Below are 27111 nucleotides of genomic sequence, written 5' to 3'. Positions count from 1 at the left end.
CTCTCCAATACCTCCCCTAAGATTCTCCCCAATACCTCCCCTATAGTTCCCCCCAAAACCTCCCTTATAATTTCCCCCGATACCTCCCCTAAAATTCTCTCCAATACCTCCCCTAAGATTCTCCCCGATACCTCCCCTATAGTTCCCCCCGATACCTCCCCTATAATTCTCCCCAATACCTCCCCTAAAATTCTCTCCAATACCTCCCCTAAGATTCTCCCCAATACCTCCCCTATAGTTCCCCCCAAAACCTCCCTTATAATTTCCCCCGATACCTCCCCTATAGTTCCCCCCGAAACCTCCCTTATAATTTCCCCCGATACCTCCCCTATAGTTCCCCCCGATACCTCCCCTATAATTCTCCCCAATACCTCCCCTAAAATTTCCCCCAATATCTCCCCTATAGTTCCCCCCAAAACCTCCCCTACAGTCTCTAACAACCCTATTATCCTCTCTTCTCCTTTCCCCTTCCAAAAAGGTTTCAATTCCTGGCAATCTCTCTCCATACCACAAATTCATATCTCTATTTTCTTCATATCTTGCAACAGGTAAAAATACACCACACCATGCGAATACCCCCCAAAAACCACAATCTGGACCAATTCGGGTGATCCAATCCCATCCCACTACTGACTCTACTTTTCGATCTACTATCCATAAGTCCAAAATCTCCACTCTATTCTCTAATACCACCTTTAACTCCACCCTTCCCATCACTGCGACTTCTGATCCATCCAACTGACGGATCTTGATGTCCTCCCGTTTAATTATCCCTTCCGACCAAATACTCTGATATTTCTCATATCCCATCACGGATATGGCTGCCCCGGTATCAAATAACATGGATACCATATTTCCATTCAAATTTATCCAAACTCTAGGGCAAGGATCATGTATCCTTTCCTCTTGTATCATATATATGCCCTTTGATACCCAATCTTTCTCACTATAATCTAATCTTTCCATCTCTTTCGCCCAAAGCCCCCCGACCTTTGCGGCATGCTCTTTGCCATCATATAGTCACAAATACTCGCAATCTCTCGCCCCATGTCCTTCCTTCCGGCAACGGAAACAGATTCTATTCTGCTCTTTATTCACAGCCAAAAATGGTATTCCTACCTCTTTATTTTTTTCACTTTCTATAATTCTAACATTTGGAGCACTTTGCCCCATGTCCCTCTGCGGAAAACCGCCTCTAGTTTTGAAATTACCCACATTGCATTCCTCCCTATTATGACCAAATCGACCACAACCTGCACATCGTAGCTTATCACGTCTTCCTGAACAAAACGTGGCTATATGTCCATATTTTCCACATTCAAAACATTTCGTTTCTTGGCAATCTCTGACCATATGTCCCTGTCTTCCGCAATTATAACAATTCATTCTCCCCCTTACTCTTGAATCAAAGTTAGGTCTCATTTCTCCTCTCCTTCCCTGTGAACTTTCTCTAGGTCCCCTATATGTCCCCAATCTCTGATTAGTATATGAATCTCTCCTTTCAGGCCTATAGGTTAATTTATCTAATTCGCTATCCGTCCACCCATTAATTAACTCCTGCACTGGGAACCATGTTACCTTTCCCATAACATCCTCTTCCCCATTATGTCCTTCTATAGTCAATGTCTGCCCCTTTATTTTCACACTTCGACTTCTTCTCAACTTTCTTCCCCATATTAAGCTACACATCCATATTACTAATATAACCAATGCCCCAAAAATATTATATTGTATTTCCCAGTATTTTACAAATTTTAAACTTTTCATTTCGACCTTATAAAAAATTTATAATTAATTTCAAAATAAAAATTTTTGTTATTTGTAATGTTAATAGATATGATATTATTAATAGTGTAAACAACCCAATAATACACATGTACATCTACAGTTAATAAGTCTAAAGATACGACAAAAATTTGGGCAAATTTTGTGTAACAGATTTACAACTCGTAAAATTCGGACAGCACTTCCGTACGATAAGACTTTTTTTTTATTTTGAGAGAGCAGAGAAAGGAAAAAAAAATAAATGGACAAATTTTGTGTAACAGATTTATAACTCGTAAAATTCGGACAGCACTTCCGTACGATAAGACTTTTTTTTTATTTTGAGAGAGCAGAGAAAGGAAAAAAAAATAAATGGACAAATTTTGTGTAACAGATTTATAACTCGTAAAATTCGGACAGCACTTCCGTACGATAAGACTTTTTTTTTATTTTGAGAGAGTAGAGAAAGGAAAAAAAAAATAAATGGACAGCTGATGTCGATGATGAAGACGATGTATACTTCACTTCAAGACTCAAATACCACTATATGATATTTTTCACTCGAAGACTCAAATACCACTATATGATATTTTACCGTAGATGTAGATGAAGACGATGTACACTTCACTTCAAGACTCAAATACCACTATATGATATTTTCCACTCGAAGACTCAAATACCACTATATGATATTTTACCGTAGATGTAGATGAAGACGATGTACACTTCACTTCAAGACTCAAATACCACTATATGATATTTTCCACTCGAAGACTCAAATACCACTATATGATATTTTACCGTAGATGTAGATGAAGACGATGTACACTTCACTTCAAGACTCAAATACCACTATATGATATTTTCCACTCGAAGACTCAAATACCACTATATGATATTTTACCGTAGATGTAGATGAAGACGATGTACACTTCACTTCAAGACTCAAATACCACTATATGATATTTTCCACTCGAAGACTCAAATACCACTATATGATATTTTACCGTAGATGTAGATGAAGACGATGTACAATTCACTTCAAGACTCAAATACCACTATATGATATTTTCCACTCGAAGACTCAAATACCACTATATGATATTACGACAACCGCACTAACCAGGTTGCTTTGTATAAACACGGCACCAATTTCAAAATTTCACCGTACAGAAATGTTTAACTTAACAGTATATTTATTTATTTTTTTACCCCTTTTTTTTTTGAATAAATTGGTTTTATTTTTCTTTAAAACTAAATAAAAAAAATATAATTGATAATAATAATGAATTTTCACTTTTTTTTTAGTTTATATAAGATTATTATTATTTTTTTTATAAATATTAAATTATTATTTATTTTTTTTTACATAATAAATATTAAAAATATTTATATAATGACGTTCAAGATGACTGCGCGAAACAAAAAAAAATATTAAAAATAAAATTTCAAACAAAAAAATATTTATATAATGACGTTCAAGATGACTGCGCGAAACTAAAAAAAAAATATTAAAAATAAAATTTCAAACAAAAAAAAATATTTCATGACTCATACAAAAAAAATAATAAAACTATTTATAACACTTTCAACAAAATTAATGTCATTTTAATAAAACTATTAAAAAAATTTTCTCCAGATATGAAATATCCAAAGACATAGCTAACCATATATAATGGTAAATATGGCAGATTTGGCATTACCAATGAATTGCATGGCAGCTTTCTGATCTGATAATTCCTCAGTGAATTTGGCAAAAACCAGAGTGTATTTACAGAATTGAGTTGGTTGACAGGTTCCTCCTAATACGCGCAATCGTAGAATTTTAAAATTTTACAAACCTTTAAAAAATAAATATATTATAAAGGCTGTCCTAATATTTTGGAAAAAATTTTCAAAAATAAATGGCAGAAGTATATTTAGGAATTTTATTTTACATATAGGAAATCTACTATATGCTGTTAATATGCAGTTGCAATCAGAAGAATATAATTATTAATAAAGGATCACTAAATTATGCTGCAGAAATACCAAAGTAAGAATATTATTAATATTATCGGATAATTATTAATAAGATTTAATATGATGTCATGTTTGAGGAGATTGTAATGCTTCTTTATTTTTATGATTTGCCAAAATATTCAAAATATTAATTTTACAATGTAAAAAATAAATTTATTTGATTTTATGCAAATGTATAAATAAGATTTTATAAAATATAGAAAGTCAAATAGTTATAGTTAATTATATTTTATTTGAGATTTAAATAATGGAACTAAACGTTTACCGTCGTTATTAAGATATTTATAAAATTCCTGGAATGACATTTTTAATTTTGTTTAACCATTAACTCGGCCTCTAATGTTGTTAAAGCAATTCGATTTCTCTCCTTTCTCCAGGCAGTCCTCATCAGGCTAAAAATGCGCTCCGATGAGGCATTAGAATGAGGTAAGGAGAAAACATACTCGCAATTTTTTTCAAGCATGGGGATATCGTTATTACGAAAAAATTCCATCCATTTCTCCTCTTCTTTTAGACCATCTAACTTTAAGTATTCTGGCGAATCATAAAAAATGGAAAAAATTACAATCTCCTCAAACAAGGCTTCAATTTCTATCCATAACTTTAATATATTTATTAAATTACAAAAACCATCAAATGATGGTTTCTCTTCCAAGGTCATAATATTTATACACTTGTAAATAGAGTTATTAAAATCAAATCTTGATTGTAAATATTCCAAAATTGTCTTAATAAAAATATTTGCTTCATTTAAAAATACGTTAATTATAGTCATATTTGAACATTTTAATATGATATTTTTAGCAATAGCGCCATAAAATTTATTATCTATTTTTAACTGTAGAGATGAACAGAGCTGTAGCATGATTTTGTGAATCTTTATCAATAAAGAATCTTCTGATTGCAACTGAATATTAACTACATGAAGTAGATTTCCTACATGTGAAACTAATCCCAAATATGCTTTTGACATTTCATCCTCGAAAATTTTTTTTAGCAAAATAGAACATTTTATTACTTAAATCTGTTTGGTATATGGGATATAATATCCACTTCTAAAAGTTCTATTCTTCTAACACAAAAATTTTGAAAATGTCGAGTGGAGCACTGCAATTCTAGAAAACGATATAAAATATATTAAGTAATTTAAAATATATTTATAATAATTATACATACTGTTCTAACTTCTATTCTTTCTAACACAAAAATTTAAAAATGTCGAGTGGAGAATTGGAGAATTTTATAAAAAATATATTTTAGAGCGGAAAAATAAAATAAAAGAACTAGACATATTTTTCGAATAAATATTTAAAATTTATTTTAAAAATATAAAAATAATCAAATACTGTCTCTCAAAATTATTATTTATATATTAAAAACATTAAAATGCTAAAAAATAAATTGTGGGAGCTTTTAGTGGGAGATTTCTAATTGTGGGAGTTTTGTGGGAGTGAGATGTATGTGGGTAAACTATAAAATTGTGGGAGACTCCCACTGATGGGGGGAGACATGGCAACCCTGTTCGCAAGTTTAAATTGATACGTTTCATTGATAGTTAATATAAAACATTCCATATTTTATTTTCATTTCCTTATTTCAATTAGATGCCCTAATGGCAAATTCCCTATTTGCGTTATGATTATTCAATATATTCTTTGCACCAGTATCGCACCTGACTGTAATCCTAATGAATATAATAACGTAACCTACCCTTGGAATAATCCTGGATGCGACTGATTTCGTTATACTTACTAATATTTTCTTATAAACTCTATCAGAGACCTGGTATTTTAAATTTTTTAAATATACCCGGGCCGGGCCTTAATATTTTTTATAAAAATTTTTACATTATGAGTTAATGGTTATAAGATTATATTATATTATAGTTATGATTAATATAATATTGGGTGATGGTTAACACACCTAACACCCATAGATCGATCTAATTATTAATTTCCTGCAAATTTATTCAAAGTATTAATATATTTTTTTATAATTCATATCTAAATTTTTACAACATATTTTACCAAAACAATCAAATAAAGGAATATCTTAAATAAGCCCCAATATTCAAGTATTAATAATATATTTTTTATAATTCATATCTAAATTTTTAGAATATTTACCAAAACAATCAAATAAAGGAATATCATGGCACAAAATACTAATGATATAATTAATAAAATTAAAAATAATATTTATTCTTTTAGAAATACAAATAATAATTTAAAATCTGAAATATGGGCTAAATTTAACATCATCATAGATGAAAATAAAAAAAACATTGGCTACGTACAATGTAAGAATTGTTCAAGTATATTATCTTATAATTATAAACATGGTACATCACATCTAAAAAGACATAAATGTGATGGTAAATCCATGAAAATTAATAAATTTTTTTTACACCTGAAAAACCAACCTATAAATGTAATATAAAATATTTAAAAATTATAAAATAAATTATATTAATATTGTGCAATTAGATTATATTTTCAAAATACTATTTATTATACATGCATTTTTTTAAATAGCGATTTATTTTTATTTTATAAATTAAATAGTAAATTAAATACAATATATTATATTCTTAAAAAAAAATATTATTAAATTATATAATTTACAGAGGATTAAAAAATATATATTAAAATGGATACTATAAAAAAAAATTATATATATTTAAAAAAAAGGTGGGTATATATCATCCAAGAGAAGAATGAATGCTTAAAAAATTAGACCAGCAAATTTCCAGGGAAATCTGCTGGCGAAGGTAAAATCCTTCATTGGGGTCCCCTGAGATCTGTCTCATTTTTTTCCCTATGATTTTGATGAAATTGAGGGCCTCGTTTCCAAACATGCCTAGGGTATTGGTAACGATAGGAATGAACAAAGTGTTAGCGAGGCCAGCGTATTTATTTTTTTTAAGGATTTCTGCCTTTTCGATAGCAGAAAATGAGAGGTTAGACTTGGCTGCAAAATATTTTTTAAAAAATATCCGAACCGGGCCGGGCCGTGCAAATGGTGCCTCTGCAGGTCTCTGCTCTATATTAATACTCCATATATTTTTATAGACGTTTGGCATTTTATATGCTGTTAAATAAAAATAACAAAATCTCAGAATCATTTGTTGAATTATTTAACTTTATGGTTCATTATTTTTTTCAAAATATATTAGATCTGGAACACGGCTTGACCCGGATTTTAAAAAATCGGCCTGGCCAGGGTTTATATTTTCAGGCACGGCCCGCCGGCCTTAGGGCTGGACCTGCAGGTCTATGATATATATTTTGAAAAACATTATCAAAGTTATTAAAAGGTTAACTTGTATTTTTTTTAAAGTACACATTGTTATTAAGTAGGGCTGTGCCGATATTAAATATCGGATCGGATCGACACCGATATTTAGCGTTTTCCAAAAATATCGGATCGTGCCGATATATATTACTTTTCTTTTTTTTATTATTTAATGTATATTTATTTTACATTAGTAATATAATAATATCTTCTAAATAATTTTTTTAAAACAATGCAAATGCACAAATTTTATTTATTTTTATAAATAGATTCTTAGTATTTTAAAAGTTTTTTTTATAAAAATAGAAAGGAACACCCAAAGTTTTATTTATTTTAAATCTTTTTAAATAATAACGCCAATTTTATTATTTATACCTTAAATAAAGGAATTTTTTAAAATATGGTATCTGAATTATGGAAATATTTTACAAAAGAATAATTTTGCAAAATGCGTTATCTGCGGAATTCTAATTTCACGGGAAGGAATAATGAAAAATTCATATAATACTATCAATATCCGTAAACTTTTTTTAATGATTGTAGATATAAAAAAATTAAATTAAATGCATAATTAGAATTTTTGCATAAAAAATATTGATTTCTTAATTATATTTGGTTCAAAGGGGGTGGTGAAAAATCAATACAAATATCGGATCGGGTTTGAGCCAATATCGGATCGGATTGGTGAAAAATATGTGGATCGGCACAGTCTTATTATTAAGTTTTTCCATATTATATATTTGCTCTTTAAAATATAAAACAAAGATTGAATATTGGGATCCCTATTGTTGGATCTGCCATACGTTGAACAATATTCCCAAAAATACATTCAATTGTATTACATGCCAAAGATCTTTCCATCATAGGTGTTTAACAAATAAAGTTAACAAATTCTCGATGACTTATAACGGCCATTACGATGAAAAATTAGGCATTCTGTTATTCGCCTGCCCTGAATGTCAAGTTTTATTTATATATTCATGTTAAAATAATTTATACCTATTTAAAATTACAATTTAAACATCGATATTAAGTTTTTTAAAAAAAGCAATCCTAATGCCGATTTTTAAAACCTATATCCTTCATTTGAATTTAATTTGAAAAAGAATCTAATTTCAGTATATGTGTTATGTCACGGAAAAAATTTACAAGAGATATAACGCAGAAAAGTAGTAGAACCTAATATCGAATTAATTGGGATATTTAATCCATGGATTATTTATTAAGGATGATTTTTAAATTTAAAAAAAAATGCATTTGACTGGAAATGTATTTTAGCGTGAACTGAACTTTATAATCTTAATTTTACATTAATTTATATGTGGAATTTTTATAAAATTAAAAAATAAACAAAAGTTTATGGTGAAAATTGTCTGGGATTAATAGTTACAGATGTTGAAATATATTTTCGGGCAAATCAGAATTTAAAAATTACATTCAATAAATGATTTAAAATTGAGAGGCTCCAAATCCCCATGGATTTCATATTCTAAAACGTCATATATAACATTAATTTCCTTATACATAGCTAATAAAAATCATACTAATGAATAATTATGCTTTATCTAATAAATTTAACTGTCTAGGTTAGATTAATATTAATTTACAAACCTATCTTTGAACCAATGTCATAATGAATATTTTCTACGCAATAAAATCCACCTAAACTATGGGTAAAACAAGAAAAGCTTTAAAATTTTCAGTTTCTCATTGCCAAGGCGATATTTGGAACATTGTTACTAACGATTAAGTGTTTTTTTTAAGTCCCGGAAAGTTAATCATATCATCATCTTATTTAAATGTTGGCTATATATATTGCTGATTGTGACTTGTTTGCAAATTTTTCTTTTATAATAATTCGATATTTTTTAAACATTAATATTAAAAAGAAATTGAATTTTTGATCATATTTATTTATTTTTATTAGGAAATTATGTCTAAGATGTTATATGATTATATCTTTAATCATAAAATAGCCCAAAACAATTGAATCAGTTTTTTTATATCGGCCCCCATTTAATATTTAATATCGGTGCAGTCCTACTCATCATCCTTGTATAGTTTCCGACCAAGAACAATAATTTAAGTGTATTCAGGGTATAAAGATGATTTAAAAATCAAAGTCGTTGATAAATGTTAACCTGTGAATTTCTTTGTTGTATCTTTAAAAATTATTACTACTTTAAATATTTTTTAAGAAAATAGCAGAAACAAAATGTAGTTCAGATCCAAACGAAAAAGAAAGTAAACAAGGAGTCAAACAAAAATTATCTAAGGAAAGGTTAAACAAATTACTATACTATGCGTTCAACCGAGCCAGATATGCTTTTGTAAGAATTATATTTTTATGTTAAAATGTATAATAGTTATGAAAACTAAATTTATGACGATCTAATTTTGATTTAGGGTTAATATGGTATTCTTCATATAATATTCCACAAAATATTAAAGGTTTTTTCAGGAAACTTATCATAAAGTTTTTCGATGTTAATTAAAAAAAGTTTGTAATTTTTTTAAAATTATATCGCAGCGTGTTTTAAAATCAAATTCTATTATTATTTTAAACATCGTATAAATAAATTTAAATGTTTTTATTGATTTGTATTCCAAAATATATGCTATACTAATCAGTGGCATCGTTAGCTTTTTTTTAACTTGAGGATATTTTAGAAAACTAAAGTTTTCGTGGCTTAAGTCCCTGTGCCACTTCCCCAAATGCTATATAATTTTTCGGTTTTTATAGTAATTTTTGTTTCAGGTACCATTTAATAAGTGTTATATCAATGCTTAATATAAAAGTTTAAAGGACTTTTCTTTCGGTTCGGGTTATAAATATTTAATCATTAATTTTAAATTTCATATGAATTAGTTAACAAGCCAAGCGAAATGCCTTAAATATTTTCCCGTGAATCCAGATTACGTTGTGAAACCAATGAATTTTAATAATATAGAATCAGTAAATTTTTACATTTCATTATAAAATAAAGTTTTGGAAACAGTAAATTATTACATTTTATTATAAAATAAAGTTTCAGAATAAAAAAATATCTTTTTTTACCTAAATTTACGAAATTATATTAAGATGTATTTTCATTTAGAATATTTTTTAGTCCCATATATATCTCATCAATTTTTATACATTTTATATTTTTAGAATATTCATCTTAGAAATTATTCATCACCACAAGAAATGATAAGTGACGTTAAATACATTTACCACAATACTTGGATATATCATGAAAGTACGATATCATGATATTAATTTTGTTAAATGCTATTTTTAACATTAGAATAAATTTGCAAATATTCATATTTTTAAATTTATTAATTTATTCATAATTTTTAAAAAGATATACGTCTATTTTTATCATATCTAAAGTAAAACACAGTCGTAACTCACTAGAAACTCAAAAAAAACTCTCAACTCTCAAGCGCGTAGAAATCATATGTAAGGAGGAGGTTAACGAGATCGAGGCATGTGATGAATGTTATCACAACGCTCACACACTGCCTTTTGATGAATGGTTTACCGTAGTCTGTGGATCAGTTCATACCCTGGTTTGGGCTAAAATGAAAGGTATTTGTTTAAAAAGTTCAATATAAATATTGCTTCTAATTGATATGAGAGAACCAACTAAAAAATGATTAAATTTTAACTTATTCCTCATTTCCCAATTTGTTTAGGGTACCCATTCTGGCCTGGTAAGGTGCTTCGAATCCACCAATCAGGTGGTGCTATTGATATTAAAAATTCAAATAATGACGAACAAAATGGTGTTTCAAGTGGTAGCAGTACGCCATATAGGTGCATTATATATTATTAACTTAGTAGGATTTTATTTTAATTAATTTTAGTCATGAATAAATGATTGCCATTTGTAACTGTTTTCTATATTGATGAAATTTTTTGATTTATTAAAATTTTTAACTATTAGAAATTAATGTAAGCATTCATTTCATTGGCAATTTTGTAAAATATAACTATTAATTTTTATGTGGCAAATACTAAGCGTTAATAATTAATTTTTTAAAAAAATATTTTATTTTATCCAGTATTCCCAATGCCAACAACGTTAAACTGGATGTTAGATTTTTTGGAAAACATAATAGGTAAAATTATTTTTTATATTGTTTACAATAAAACCACCCAAAGTGATACCTATCTTCCCATTCTTAAAAGGGAATGATTCCCGTAATATAACCAGTTTGTGTTCCCGCCAGAGATTTTATTCATTAGGGGAAATTTATATTAATCAGTGCTAATAGAAAATGTTATAATAATCAAATATCCTACCATTTTTAAAAAAAATTCTTCGCGAAGATAATAAGTCAAAAGAAGAAAAAATTATTTGCATATTATAGCATTATCTATCAAAAATGATAAATGACTATGTATTTATATTTATTTTTTATTATAATGAAAAATGATTCGGATGAAGTTGGAATAAGAAATAAAAATCGTTTTCTTCAAAACATAGATATGATGATATAATATAGTCGAGGCAATGAATATACAGATAATATTTTCCTATTGAATCGCTAGTGTGATTTTTTTTTCTTTTTAGAGGAACTACTCATTTTAAGATATAAAATAGAAAGCTCGTCATTTGAAAATTCAATAATTTAAAAAAGGCAATTATATATTAATATAATTACTTTTGGGGGGTTAAACATAGTATAATTAGCTTAACGTAATTATATATAATATAATATAATATAATATAATAATTATGACCTATAAAACATAGCCTATTATGTAACACTATTTAATTATTTGAAATATGAGACAAAAACGTTACTACTATGGAGATATTCTCTAAATTATCTGATTGGTGTTTTTTTAAAGTTTATTGCCTCATATAAGAATTGTAACTTGGTTGCTTCCTTTTGTTCTTTTTCGGAAAACCTGTTCTCTAATAATTTCAATAAAGTTTCCTTATTTTAACCACCTTATTTCTATCATTCCCGATTAAAATCAAAGTGAATATTTAATTGACAACATTAGTTAGAATATTTTATTAACTTTGGCCCTTTTTGTCATAGTAGCTTTGGCTTATTAAATATTTAATATGAAAAAACTTTTAAGAGAATTAGCCATGTTTCGCTGATGAACTTAAATTACTGTTTAAAAAGAATTATATTTAATACCATTATCCATCTTGTGTTTTATATTTTTATGAAATTTAACGAGTATCATGCTATCTAATTGGGATTTTTTTAAAAAATGTAGAGAGTGGTAATTTTCCCCTTAATTGAGAGTAAGACTGTAGCCGTCTGCTTCATGGGGTTAGAGTGGATCCATGAAGACTATATTAAATAAATAGATGCAGTTGAATAAAGAATTGAGAATAGTAAATTAAATATCAATTCACTATTTTGGACTTTTTAAGAGAAGCCTGATAAATTTTTATTTTGACGAATTTCACTATTAAACCAATAGAATATTCATCAAGAAACATGAATTAAAAAAGAGAAAATAAAATATCCTTATATAATGGTAAGAAATTAGAGGATTAAATCTTTAAAACCTTATTATCACTATTTATAAAAATTAAATTTGATTTTTTTTGCTTAAATTAATTTATATAGTGTTTGCATCTAGTAGGACCAGTCTCTTCTAACTATCGGGTCCGACGGGACGTTACGATCGAACGCCGATTAAAAAAGATAAATGTTTACTATATATATTTTTTAATTGATGTACATGAACACATAAAATATGTTTATTTAATGCCTAACTTATATTTCCCATTCATCGTTTACTTTTCCTATTCTTCCGTTTCATTCATTAGTCAAGTAATTTAATTTATTAGGTATTATATATTTATTTTAGAAAATGAAATCATAGATGATGATAACATTATTGAATATCCCTCTTCTGGAGGAGATAGAATAACATTGATTTAGAAAGTAGTAGTAGTACAAATGGAAAAAAATCAATCAAATTCAAATTTGAAAGATGTTAGAGAATTATATAAATTTTTTAAAAAGGATAATTCTGGAAAAAACATGTAAAATATATGTTTTCAGATATTTTCCAATTTTTTAAGCACAAGTATATTATGTGAATATATCAAATTGAGAGTTCAAAATTTTAAATATATGAATTAAAACTTCATCAAAAATATATACTAATAGTTATGGACCCTTCTCATATTAGTTCAGAAGGAAAAACTTTTTTCATTATATTATATTTATAACAATAAAATTACAACTTCTCAAAACAAAAAATTAATAAATGTATTGCTGAAATCATTATAACGTCTATTACCCCATACATGCACTGATTACTAATATTAAAATTGTTGAAATGCTTGGATACATAATTCCTAACATTAAAATTTTACCACATAATACTTTTAAAACAAATATTCAAAATAATTAACTCAATATAAAAAGATATGTTATATCGGCTATCAAAATTGCCAGGAAAACTGTCTATCACAACAGATTTATGGACTTATATTTTAAACATTTGCTTATTTTTTGATATTTTTGTTTTATGCTTAAAGTCCATATATATAAGATGCCACTGTATTGATGAATCGTGAAAATTGAATGGTATAAATTAGATATAAATTATATACCCTATCCTCGCAAAGCAGAAAAATCTGTGAATGTTTCTCCGAATTAATTGTTGAATTCAATTTGAAGGAAAAAATAAAAATAACAACTGATAATGCTACAAATATGCTTATAACTCAGGATCGGAATATTGATGAAGTTATTATAAAAGTAAAGACGATTACAACAAACATATTTCAAAGTCCATATTACTTCGAAAATATAGATCACTACTAAAGATAATGGGATGGACAAAAAATTCCAATGATGTTGAAACATTTTGGAATTTAACATATTTGTTACAAATTAATCTATCTTTTTCTTATTTAATGGATTTTTTATTTGTTAAATTTTAAAACGATAAATGTGTTATTCTGAATTTGATAGCCTTGGCAAACATTGCCTAATGAATGATGATAAAATAACTAATTCCTTTATTACTTTATGAAACTATCTTGGATTTATCTGGATTCTCCTATCCTACCATTGGCTGAATTAATAATCTTTTATTTAATATTTTTAAATGGTCTCTTCCTTATTTGGGCATATGCCTTATGCTGATGGAAAACATACAAATACAAATAAGTATTTTTACTTCTTATTCTTTCCCCTCTTTTATTGATGTGATTTCAATAGATGTCGCTAAAAAGTTGTCCACTGTATTCATAAATCTTTAACTATGGGTTCCTACATTGCTAGTCTATTAGACCCCAAAATTAACAAAATTTCCTAATTCCTTATAATGTATTGCAAAATTTCTTTTTATTTAGGTTCACATGTATAATTTATTAAATACCCCTGAACATTTTGAAAGAAATATATAAAAATATGTGAGCACTTTATCAAATTGCATAAAGGGAAACAAAGTATATAAAAATTTTTTAATTTTTTTTATATTTATTTAAGTAAATATCCTTGAGGGGGAGAATAACCAGGAATAGGCTCATGTGGACTGGGACATTAAGGGAAGCTGATATAGATTAAATGAAATCCAAAGTTATTTATCCTACATTTTATATCCAATTAATTTCCACAGCAGGCTACATCAGTAGCGTGTGGACGGATCTTTTCTATAGCTAAGAAAAAAATCTCTAATGACACTTGAATCATGATAAAAAATGGAATTATTTTGATTTTTAAGAAAATAATTAGAATATTTATATATAAAACAATTTTATTTTATAACCAAATTTCTATCACATTATATTATCGAAAACTCATTATATTATTTATGAATCTGATTAGTTTAATATTATTTTGAAATATTAAGTAGTTGTATTTGTAATATTATAAAAATGATTTGATGATATAATTAAAATATTGGTAATTTAACACATTTTTTAAATAAATTTAATGCCTAATAAAATATTTATAGCTTAAGAAAAAATCATATTTAGATAGAACCGAACTGAACCGATAACAGTAGATTTATTTTTCACATTTCGTGATTAGTCATTTAAGATAATTCTCTAAAAAATTTTAATTAGAACTTATATAATTAAAATAATACGTATGCATATATATAGGACATAAAAAAATTTTGCATAAATATGTATATGTTATCGTCAATGTGTTATTTTTCAACTTTAAATCATTTTTAAGCGCTTTTTAAAAATTTGAAAATCTGATTTTACCGGAAATGTAAGCCGTCATGTTTGGAATACCCTACCCTATCAATTTCAGACAATTTTTCCATGAACTTTTAAATTTTTAATATAAATTATAAATGACTCATAGGTAACAGCAAAATTGTCTGCAATTCATAAAATAGGTATTCCAAACATGATAGAATATATTTCCGGTAAAATCCGATTTTTAAATTTAATAAAGCGCGCTCAAAAAATTATTTAAAGTTGTAAAAATAACCCATTGCCGGAAAAAAACACATTGAAGCTCATATATATATTAAGACAAAATATTTAATAATTTTTATAAAAATTCAATACCTTATATACTTATATAATAATTATATAAATAAAAATTTCTATTTACAATTTGTATAAATATGTAAATTTATATTATGACAAAATTAATATGTATAAACATTAAAAATTATTATTTTATTTAGGTATAGTTAGTTAATTAATTCTAAAAATTCCGCTTATAGTCTATAATAACATCCTTTAGTAAGTTATATAAAACTATAATTTCTTTAATATTTTGTAGGCTCAGGCAGTACACAACTTCCAAATTATTAAACAACCTTTCAAGGCTATGCATGATTTTTAGTTGGTTTAACCCCTTTTGATTCTTATTCTTTTATAATAAGTTAGGCTACTTAAAATTTTTATAGAATTCATTAACAACACAGATAATTCGTCAAATTTAAAACGAAATTCGTCTAACAAGCTTGGACAAACGAATTAAAGTTCACAAAATTCGTAACTAATTTAATCTAGTTAGGGTGGGGTATTATATTTTACTTATCTAGCATAAAATAATTTTAAAAAAAAAGAAATATTATATATATTTATTTTAGTTATTTTGTCACAATGATAAAATAAAGAATTTAGAGGAATAAATATGAATTAAAAATAATTATTAAAAATTCTCCTTTACATATTCTCTGATGGTTATATATTCCTGAAAACTAGTATTTATATAAAAATATATTATTTTCAAATTGTTGATTTTGGAAAAAATTTTCAAACATTTATAAGCATGTAATTTTGCATTATTAGCAGAGACTGCAGAGGTACCATTTGCACGGTCCGGCTCAGATTTTTTTAAATAAAATTTCAGAACGGCCTGGGTTTTATATTATCAGACCTGGCCCGGATTTTTTAAAATATTTTTATTTTTTTAAATATTTTTATTTTTTATAGCTAATAATGACGATTTAAAATATACGGCCCAGCCCAAGTATATTTAAAAAAATTAAAATACGGCCTAATCCATAGTCTCTGGTTAATATATATGAGTATGTTAATAACTTTATTTTCTTTATCATGATAGCGTATAATATAAATTAACAAATAGTTTTCTAAAATTAAAATACTACACGATATATTATTTACTGAATCCAAACATCTGATTCCCTCATCAGACAAAGAACAACAGGCGATCAATATGCTCATGTAAAGAAATGTATATAATTATCTTTTCTTGAAAATAGATTATTGGAAAACATCCATAACTGTCAATTATAAAACTAACAGATACAACATGGATAATTTGAACCACATTTATTTTAGAATACCGTTATTTTTTGATATAATATCAACTTCAAAATATTGTTTAAAATATCTTGCCAGAAGGACGTATTCTGTAATAATGTTGATCAATCGCTTAATATTTATGCTTCTGACAAAATAATTTGAGTTCATTTTATGCTTATTGTAGATCTAAATATTTAGATATTTAATATTTTTGGGAAATCGATTTTTAATAAAACTCTAATTTTTGTCATAATTAAAATATGTTTAATTTTTGATGGATAAAATGAAAAATCTTAAGATAAAATATATGTCGTATTGTGATATGGAATGCATGGGTATTCAGTGTCTCTCAATTTAAATCATTTACTGATGGCGAAATTTACATTTAAAGAAATAATAATTTGATTGGATATGTATTTTCTAACTCAATAGAGATTTCAAAACAATTTTGGATCAACTTTTGAATTAATAATTTAAATTTATAAGTTTTCAAAAGTAAGTGCAAAAGTTTATGGCGGAAATTATTTAAAATTTATAGGATAGTTCTACAACTGCTATTATACATTTCCGGTCAAATTAATATGTTTCAATTCAAGTCGTCTTTAGCAAATGATTTAGAATTGAGATATTCCGAATCCCCATGGACTATATATCCAAAACGACATATATATGCAATCTTACAATATGACTCATTTGAAAAAGGTAATATTTCCATACTATATTTATTTTTAGTTATGTTTTAGCTTATTCTGTGTTATTGATTTTCTACAAATTTGCATATTTTATTCTCACTCAAATGTAAATATTTGTTTTCTTATAGGTCTTGGTTGCCCTTACAAGCTTGTTTTATTTTAAGCCGATCCCCACCAACTGGCCCGATGAATACTGGTATACCCTTACGTTTTAGAAATGAGTATGATGAGGCACTTATCGAACTATCTAAATATATTGTTAATTTAGAAAAAAAGTTTAAAATAGATTTCCCCTACGCAGAAACAAATATCCCTTTCCCATTGACTACTAATATATCTCATAATAATGCATCAAACTATGATATAAATGAAACTCTTAGATACTTATATTACCAATTCAAAAAATGCCATAATTATGAACATAAATCCTCTGGCTCTCACTCGAGTAAAAATCCTAATAAGGGTAAAAAACATTCTAAAGAATCTTTTAGGGATAAATTTAAACCCAAGAGATATCGCGATGATTATAAATCATATTTTTCCAGCAATTCAAGCCTCGAGGCTCGTGTCTCTGCGGAAAATCGAAAAAAATTTTATTCCTCAACTCAGCGTTACGTAAAAAGTAAGGTATATAAGGTAGACACGCGCGATTGTTTAACTTGCGATTCAGCTTCTGATCATTCTAAAGTTGAGAACCATCATACCAGTCATGGAAATGTTGATAAACCTCAGAATACCCACATAGTTAGTAATAGTGATGTACCGAATTCGAATAATAAAAATCAACATACCTATAAAAACGATGATCCACAAATCACTTTGAATACAGGAGACTCAAAAAATAATAAAATTATTTGTCAAAATGAGAATAATTATAAGGATGCTGGTGAAAAAAATGAAAATCCTGGTGTCAACGATATTTTATGGGGAAGCTCAATAGACAAGCTATGTAATCAAAATTTATCTAGTATCTTAGATAAAATCTTGCAAAATATAAAATCGGGCAAGACAAGTTTTCCCAAAAGCAATATTGACACTATTAAATCAAATGATACGATAAATGCAGATCCAAATGATGATTATTGCGAAAATATGTTAAAAGCTGATGTCGTCAATATCGAATTAGGCAAAAAATTGGTTATAAAACTTAATCAATTGCAAATGAGTCTACATAAAGATTACTCTAGCCTAAATGGAACAGCTGAGGAGAAAATTGATAACGTTTTTAACAGTGATAGCATTTTACTTGAAAACACACTTAATCCTGAAATATTTCAGAGTAATGATGACGTTGACACTTATGCTTATCATCTAATAGAAGGTATTGACCTTAATCCAAATGAGCAAGAAATTGTTGATGGCAACGGTGATAAAAGAAGTTTTTTACAACATAATTTGAGCAGTGAAAAGGAGGTAATGGAGGATATATCGGACGACGATTTCGATACTACGATAATCAGAGGATCAAAATCTTTAGAAAAAAATAATTTATCTATAATGAATCCAATGAACGAGTATAGCTTTATTATCAAAATATTAAGCAAAGATGATATACTAAAAGCACTAGAACAAAAAGGGGAAATGATTAGAAAGGATATCCAAGATTGTTGTACACATGAAAAATATTTGTTTTGGGGATCCGAACAGCTTCCAAATATTATAAATGTAAAAGATGCTAATTACCGGCAAAACAATAATTATGATAAAAGTCAGGACATCGAAAATGAAATATTTTCAGGATTTCAAGAGAATCCATCAAATATTACGAATATGAAATCTCCTAAACGTCAAGGGAATGATAACTGTGACAAAAGCGAAAATACAAAAGAAGATTTCCCAAGATCCCAAGAGCTTCAGTCAGGCAACGAAATTATCAAAGTCCCAGAATCACGAGGTAACGATGATTGTACTAAATTTGATGAAGGTACTAATGAAACAATTGATAAATCTAATCATGAAATTCAAATTTCTTTAGATTTTCAATCAAACATCTCATCAACATTATCTATTCCTGATGTGATTACTAGAACTAATAAGGATAAAAGCAACGAGTTGCCATTAGAAATCTATGATAAAAAGCCTAATTTACTTGAAATGGATTTAGCCAGAAGGATTAGATGTGATATTGAAGAAGGTGAAATCGTCTCAGAAGTTATCGATATAGTAGAGCTGGACTTATGCCCGAATTCCATTGAAGTTAACATCGCTCAAGTATTGAATGCGAATTCGCTGACCATTGAAAATTCAATCCAGATTTCAAATAACATGTTATCTTCACCCATGTCCAATGATATATTTGTATATAATTCAGAAACCGCTACCTTACCTCATATGACAACCATTTCCAATATAATAAGTATAACAAGTTTAAACTTGGCGGAGGAGCAAAGGGTTGAACAAGGTATAAACGAGGTTTTATCGCAAAAATCTTTAGAAACAGCAAATTCTAACGTTTTCAAAGATCAGCTACTTAACAACGATGGTAATCAAGAGGTTACAGCTAACGTTACTATTTTAGTAGATTCTAATGAAATGGTAAATATTTTTTCTCTAGTGGATTATATTATAAAATTAATTGATTGTTAATATTTTAAAAATAATAGTTTAAAGTATGAGAACAAAAACTTTGATAGATGATTTAACTAAAACTCATTAAAATTTATTTACAATACAAATCAAAGCTTATGTTTAATGTTATACTAAAACTTTCTCTATTTATTTTAGGTATCAAGAGATAACGAAGATATAATAAACACAAGTAGTTTCAAATCTTGCGGTAATCGAAAATTAAAATTTCAATATTATTTTTTTAATAACTTATATGCACTATGGGCACTTATGTAAGATAGGAGGTTATAATTTATAAGAGCTTCGACCCCATGTTACTACTTATACTGACTTTAATTTTCTAAAATTGAGATTAGGGCCCCACTTAGTGTTATTAAACGACTCGTTTTGAGCCGATTTTTAAAAACGGCTAACTCAATATTTCATCCAGAATAATATTACGCAAGTCTAAAGATTTTGTTTGTAGAAGGAACAAAAGGTAGGACATTTATTAGCCAAATCTCGAGATTTAGACAATATTTTTCTGGTTAGCCGTTTTTAAAAATCGGCTCAAAATGAGCCATACTAGCCCCACTAGACATGTAAAAAGGTTTAACAACCCAAATTATACATCTTTATTTGCTGCTCAACCATAATTCATTTCTTTTATCGCCTTTTCGCGCTCTTAATCACTCAAAATTCCGTTCTATATAAAAACAATTATATAAATTTTGAATTGCCATTTGAGATGCGATAGGTATCCGATAAGGCCTAACTTATTTTCCTCCATATCACTTAGGAAATCTTTGTTGTCTCTTTTAAGTGTCACTATCTAGCTTTACATTGCTCTGTTCCCAAATATGTACATTCTCTTACCTGCTTAACTTTCCTTATCCTTCATTAGTCATATTCAAACTTATAACCATTTTCTTACAACAAATATTTATTCCCTATCTTCCCAAGCAACTAAATAACTTCTTCAATCCTTCCTTAAATTCCTTTGCAACATTTGAATATCTTCTATTCAAAATGCTATCATTAAACATTTCGATTTGAATTTCCATGAATTGGGGAAGTTCGGACATTACATGACAAAGTTATAGAGTTTTATTTGAACTATGGTGTAATTTAATCGATATCAAATATTAACCCACCGAGTTCATTAGTCGGCACCCGTACATTAAGTTCGATATTTTGAAAGGTTATTTTTAATGAGATTATTGATTTGATATCTAATTAATCAATATGCAAATTATTTCAAGAAATCAAAATGATTATGTAAATTACATTTATCGGATTGGGAGAACTTATTGTTCACTATTAATTTGAAATATTTTAAATTATATCTAGTTATTTATGTGCTAGATTATCAATTTTTTTTACCTTTCTTTATTTGGTAGAATCTTTATTGCATCTAAGGTTAAAAAAAAAGGTACTTATTTGAATAACAATATTTCAAAATAAAAATAAATTACAAAAATAATAAATATTGATCTATATACAAAATAATGAAATTCAAATTAATAATATTTTCAAATAAAAAGGACAATATCAAAATTTTGATATTTTAATAAAATGAGACAACTGTAAATATTTTCTTAAGTATTTTCACCATTAATCGCCCTATTTCTTGCTTCCCGTACATTATTGATGCTGAGTGTAAAATATTTTAAGTCTCTAGACAATGTGTTATTTTAATCTAGCTATTTAGTTTTAAAATATTTAACAGCCAGACAACTTCTCTTTCAATAAGTAATTCACGAATTTTATTAAAAATAAATAGGTTTAGAGCTAATTGTGTTTGATTGATACCATTTTTATTCTCAGCTCAATGTAATTGATTGATATCATCTAAAATAATATCAACTTAATGTAATTTTGGTATTAGAGATATACCTATTTACTTGTAGATACCTTTCTATAAATGTCAGCCCAACACATGGGTAAGCCTATTTACATCTATTTTAAAATATTTTTTCTTCAATCCGATATATGCTTCATTTTTTTGTTTTTTCATTTATACCATTACCAGGTTTATAGTAATCAGATGAATCTGTACAATAGCCCTCAATTGGTTTCACCTAAATTGAGCGGAGTTTTATTTTTAAATTTAGGGTTCAAAGAAATTAAAAACTTTTAGTTAATAAAAAAAATTAATTATTAATTAGCCAATAATTTAAAATACCTATCAAATTCTTTTTCTACTGCCCATTTTGCTTAATATTGTTGCCCATTTCTTATTTATGCTCAAATAATTTGTCGTCTTTTTTAAATTGTTTAATTTAGTAACTTTTGAATAACAAATTACATTACTCAAATCTAAAAATTCAAATAAAAAATAATCAAAAGATTATTTCTCGCTATCCCAATATAGTTAATACATCTATAATTAACTTTCCTTTGTTATCTATTTTCTGTTTCCCTTGAATTAGTGTTAAAAAACCCGATTAGGATCAATTTTTAAAAACGGCCCGATTAAGATTTTAGCCAAAATAACATTATGTAAGCCTGGAGATTTTGCGTAGAGGTGCCAAAAAGGTTTTGACATCTATTTGCCAAATCTCGAGTTGTACATAAGATTACTTTGGTTAAAGTCTTAATCAGGCCGTTTTTAAAAATCATCCCGAATCGGGGCTTTTTACAACAATACCTCGTAGGTTAAACTAATACTAAAGTTTTACACCATACTAGATGTAATTTAAATGATATACTTGATCGGTTCAAAATATAATATTTTCTTTTATTTATTTTATAATATATTTTTTGTATATATATATCAGGTTTGTCCGAACAAACCTACAATGAAGAGTCAAATTGCAATCAGTTTTCTGATATTGATAATAATTTATCATCTTGCGAAGATTATGTTATGCCTATTCCATTGGATTATGCAAATAACGCAATGCATAGCGTGATTGATGGTTCTTCAAACATTAGTGCACGTTTGACAGCTAATGAACAATATATTGTCAATGGTGGGATGGTCAGTGGCGTAGAAAGGAGTATAATTGTTATTGAAAATGAAACATCTAACATAAGCCATAATGATCCTGATGCTAATAATAATTTAGAATCTCATAAATTTATCCAAAATAATACATTAATTAAAAAATTTAAAAAAGAAGCGAGCGTAGAAAATATTTCGGACAAAGGTTTGGCAAATACTATCACATTAGAATCATGCTTAACTTCTATCTTTGTTGATAAAAATAGCGAAAATATCAATAAAAAAATTTTGATCCTTAATAAAAGAAAAAGTGAAAACGATGGACTCGAACCGTCTAACCAATTTGTTACCACTAAGTCCTCGATTCCCTCATCAATTGTCAATCTCTATAACAACCTAAATTCTTTTGACAAAAATCCGATTAGTTCATTGCTCGATAATCCTAGAAACACCAAAAATATTTCAAAAGTCTCAAATGATTTATTTATATCCGATTTAATGAATAAGGATAGTATGATCAATGACGATGCCGATATTCAGATACTAGATGCAATTTTAGGTGGGTTAGATAATTTACAAAAGAAACGAAGAAAGATAGCGAAAAACGAAATTTTAAACGAGAATCATGCAAACATGTTTAACGAAGAAGGTATGATAATTGAGGAAATTGAAGGTTCTGTGAATGGGGGCATAGATTCCTCCGATCGAATTTTGGTAACGCATACACACATATTAAAAATTTTTTCTCTATTTTATATACTATTTAAATTTAAAGCTTAGGTATATTTTTATTTTTTAAAAGCCATTCGAGAGTAAACAATATCTAGTTTAAATGAAATCATTTTTTAATATAGATTTATAATATAGAGATCTATTTATATTGTTTTAGGACAAATCCTTTATAGAATCCAAATTGAAAAATATAATTGACCATCAAAATAATCTACAAAACAATAGCGAAATGAATCTAACCATTTCTAATAGCTTGAATCTCGAGCCTTTAATGAAAAATGTAACACAAATTTTATTGTTTTTTTTAAATTTAAATTTTATCTTATAAACAATAATTTAATTTTCTTAATTCTTTTAAATATATTTTACGCTAAAGATCGAGCTAACGATTAAAGACTACATAAAAAAGAAGTCTCATATATCTTTCACCCCTACCATAATCACTTTATCCGATAATGATATTGGTATAGAGAACCCAATTTTCACTACTGCAAATAATACAAATGATTGCGAAATTATTCCAACCGTATCAACTATGAATACAAGGTATGACCTTACATCAACCTGCGAAACTATTCCAACCGTATCAACTATGAATACAAGGTATGACCTTACATCAACCTGCGAAATTATTCCAACCGTATCAAATGTGAATACAAGGTATGACTTACCATCAACCTTATCTGAAAATGTAGATATTCTACATGAACCCCACAATAATATAAATGTTTTGAATAAACAAGCGTTCGAAAAAATTCTTTTCGATGTTCACTCTCATTATAAGAGCCAGTTAGATATTGCAGGTATTGCTTTTACATTATTTTATTTATCAACCAAATATTAATTTTTTATTTTAAGTAACTAAAACAGTTACCTAATTATTTATTAGAACTCGAATTGTCGTAATCAGGTCCGTGTCGGCATGGGGTAACCTGAGAATCAGGCCCCTCTGAATAAAATATTTGTATATCCCCTCCTCAATAAATAAAATGTTTGTTTACGGCACTTTTTTTATAAAATATATGCATTAATAGATTGCATCCTGATTAATTGTAGAGGTCTGAAATGAGAAACAGTGGGAACTAAGAGAGTCGAATAAATAATAAATTTATACTTTTCGGATAAAATATGTATTATCAATTTCTTTTAAAATTCAAATAATTTTCGCAATGTTTGTTTTTAGATTATCGATATAATCAACTAAGATTACAATATCAATGCGAATTTGATCAGCTCAACAAAGAATATACGGAACAAATTAATGAAAACAAAAAAAAACAATGGGTAGTTTTAATTATTTTTTTTTACAATTAATGACTGACATTTTTTTTTATAATTAATTAAACTGACATTTTTTTAAGTTTTCGTAAATAGATAATAATTTTATTTTTACAATCACCAAACTTGTTTAAAATTTTTCACATTTTTAATGTTTGTTTTTGTATATTTTTTAGTGTGTAAATTGCTTCAAGGAAGCTAACTCATATTGTTGTATAGGTATATGGTATTGTAGCATTGCGTGTCAACAACTACATTGGCAATTCCACAGAGAAAATTGTGTTGAATATAAGAACAAAGTAGCTGTACCTATATACCCGCGCAATATTTTAAATATGTGTAATAGTGGAGCTCAGAGTTATAATAATACAGCGATGAGAAATACTATAATGAATAATAATTTTAATAACCCACTTCCATATTTGCATGTTAGCCAGAATTATACTCCACAATTATATAACAGCAGCTCCTCTTATTACAATAATATACCTTCTAGCAACTCATATCTTACCAATTCGAGGAGCATTATTCATTACCCGCCTAACATTCAAGCAAATCAGAACATGTCTTCCAGAATTCTGTACCCAACTTGCATTCATAATACTAATATATTAAATTCTAATATGCCATTTATTTCTACTATCTCAACTTTTCAATTGAGACGCTATCTGGAAAATACCAATATGGGTCATAACTTCAAAAATGCCTATGAAGATTTAAACAAGAGGAGATGAAATTTTATTCAAACATATAATACCTAAGCTGAATTTATAAGCTGCAATATTATTAATAATCATGTAATTCTCTTATTGAAAAAGCGTCATATATCCAAATATTTGCTATATACATCATTAAATAATCTGTTTAACAATGTAATAATAAAAACATTTGTACATTTTTTTCCCTATAGCCATTTTATGCCCTAGTAGATATTTCATAATTTATTATTTGAAAAGAGAAAATATTATATTATATATAGTTTTTTCCCCTCTTTTCCTATCTCTCTTAGACCATATGACATTAATCGAGAGTTTAATGCTGTTATGCTACAATTTATATATGCAAATAATTATAATTGTAAAAGAAGTTAGCTCAAGATTTAAATTTGATTAGTTTTAAATTATAACTTATGGCCACTAATTTCACTACGCTCGATCGCTTTGACTGACTAGCTAATATTGATATTTAAATATAAAACAAATTTTACATAGATATTAAAATAAAAACTAGCGGATGTGAATATATAATAATATAATATATCCCTTATTCAACAGTTAAATAATAATATATAACTATATTTATTAACTTTTAATGTAGATTATTCTTGTGCATTCTAAATAATACGTTAAAGGAAAAGGTAAATTATTTCTATCAATGTGTATATTTAATATTAGAGAAAACCCAGTCTCATTGAACCGTAATAAATAAATTTCTTCAACATGGTTTAAAGACTTCTTGAAAACTTGAATCGGACCCGAGGTTCAAACGGTTTTATTGCATTTTAGATTAAAATCAAATCAATGCGGTAATTTACTAAGTGAGATTTCAGGAATTATATTTTTTAAATTTTCTTACATTTTTTTAGCTCTATTTTTATAGTTAATGCATTAGGTTTGTACACTTTCTGTATTAGTTATTAGCTATTTAATATTTTTTGTTTTGATTTGTATCGTAAATAAGGGCTTGTTTGGGTTACGTCAGTCATACGCTAGACCATTTATAACAAATCAAAATTTTCTATTCATAATAATTTTAAAAAAAGGCTTGAAATAAATTATGATGCAACTAAAATTAACTCAAAAATTAAATTACACGAATCTAAGGTTTTGATTAAAAATATCTTATTTTATCATTTATTATAAAATGTGGGCTTCTATTAGAACTATATCTACACTGTTGAAAATTCTTAAGCAAAACTTTTTGATAAATATTTTGAAATACAAAGATAAAAATATAAATGTTGTAGTTAATATAACATATATTATTTTAATACAAACATGAATCATTGTAATCATAAGAATTAAATATAATTGTGAACTAAAATATAATATATTTACCTTAAATGCTATCTGAAACTGCGTTTTTGTAAAAATATTTCAGTAATTTCTTTTCA

The 27111-nt window shown here is 27.1% G+C and overlaps 1 protein-coding gene across 1 annotated transcript; it reads left to right on the top strand.

Moving 5' to 3' along the window:
* Window positions 1-7977: 7977 nt before the first annotated feature.
* On the top strand, window positions 7978-25732 carry LOC135924397 (putative uncharacterized protein DDB_G0282133). The gene is made up of 12 exons (XM_065459454.1): window positions 7978-8043; window positions 9279-9361; window positions 10431-10657; window positions 10765-10885; window positions 11134-11190; window positions 17623-20029; window positions 20219-20270; window positions 22822-23702; window positions 23878-24000; window positions 24097-24523; window positions 24904-25004; window positions 25175-25732. Exons 1-12 carry the CDS (start codon window positions 7978-7980, stop codon window positions 25730-25732), a joined length of 5103 nt encoding a protein of 1700 aa, XP_065315526.1.
* Window positions 25733-27111: the final 1379 nt, after the last annotated feature.

This window comes from Gordionus sp. m RMFG-2023, chromosome 2, assembly GCF_954871325.1.
Source record: "Gordionus sp. m RMFG-2023 chromosome 2, tfGorSpeb1-WG-v2, whole genome shotgun sequence".
In the NCBI taxonomy this organism is placed as follows: Eukaryota; Metazoa; Nematomorpha; class Gordioida; order Chordodea; family Parachordodidae; genus Gordionus; species Gordionus sp. m RMFG-2023.
Note: the sequence above shows the minus strand (reverse complement) of the source record. Positions and strands in the feature narration are given on the sequence as shown.

Bases quoted from the DNA above. Each gene is read 5' to 3' on its own strand.
- LOC135924397 (XM_065459454.1), top strand. From the start codon at position 7,978: ATGACTTATAACGGCCATTACGATGAAAAATTAGGCATTCTGTTATTC. The intron at 11,191-17,622 runs GTAAAATTATTT...GTTTTCTTATAG, and splicing joins TTTTTTGGAAAACATAATAG to GTCTTGGTTGCCCTTACAAG. The intron at 25,005-25,174 runs GTAGTTTTAATT...TATATTTTTTAG, and splicing joins AAAACAAAAAAAAACAATGG to TGTGTAAATTGCTTCAAGGA.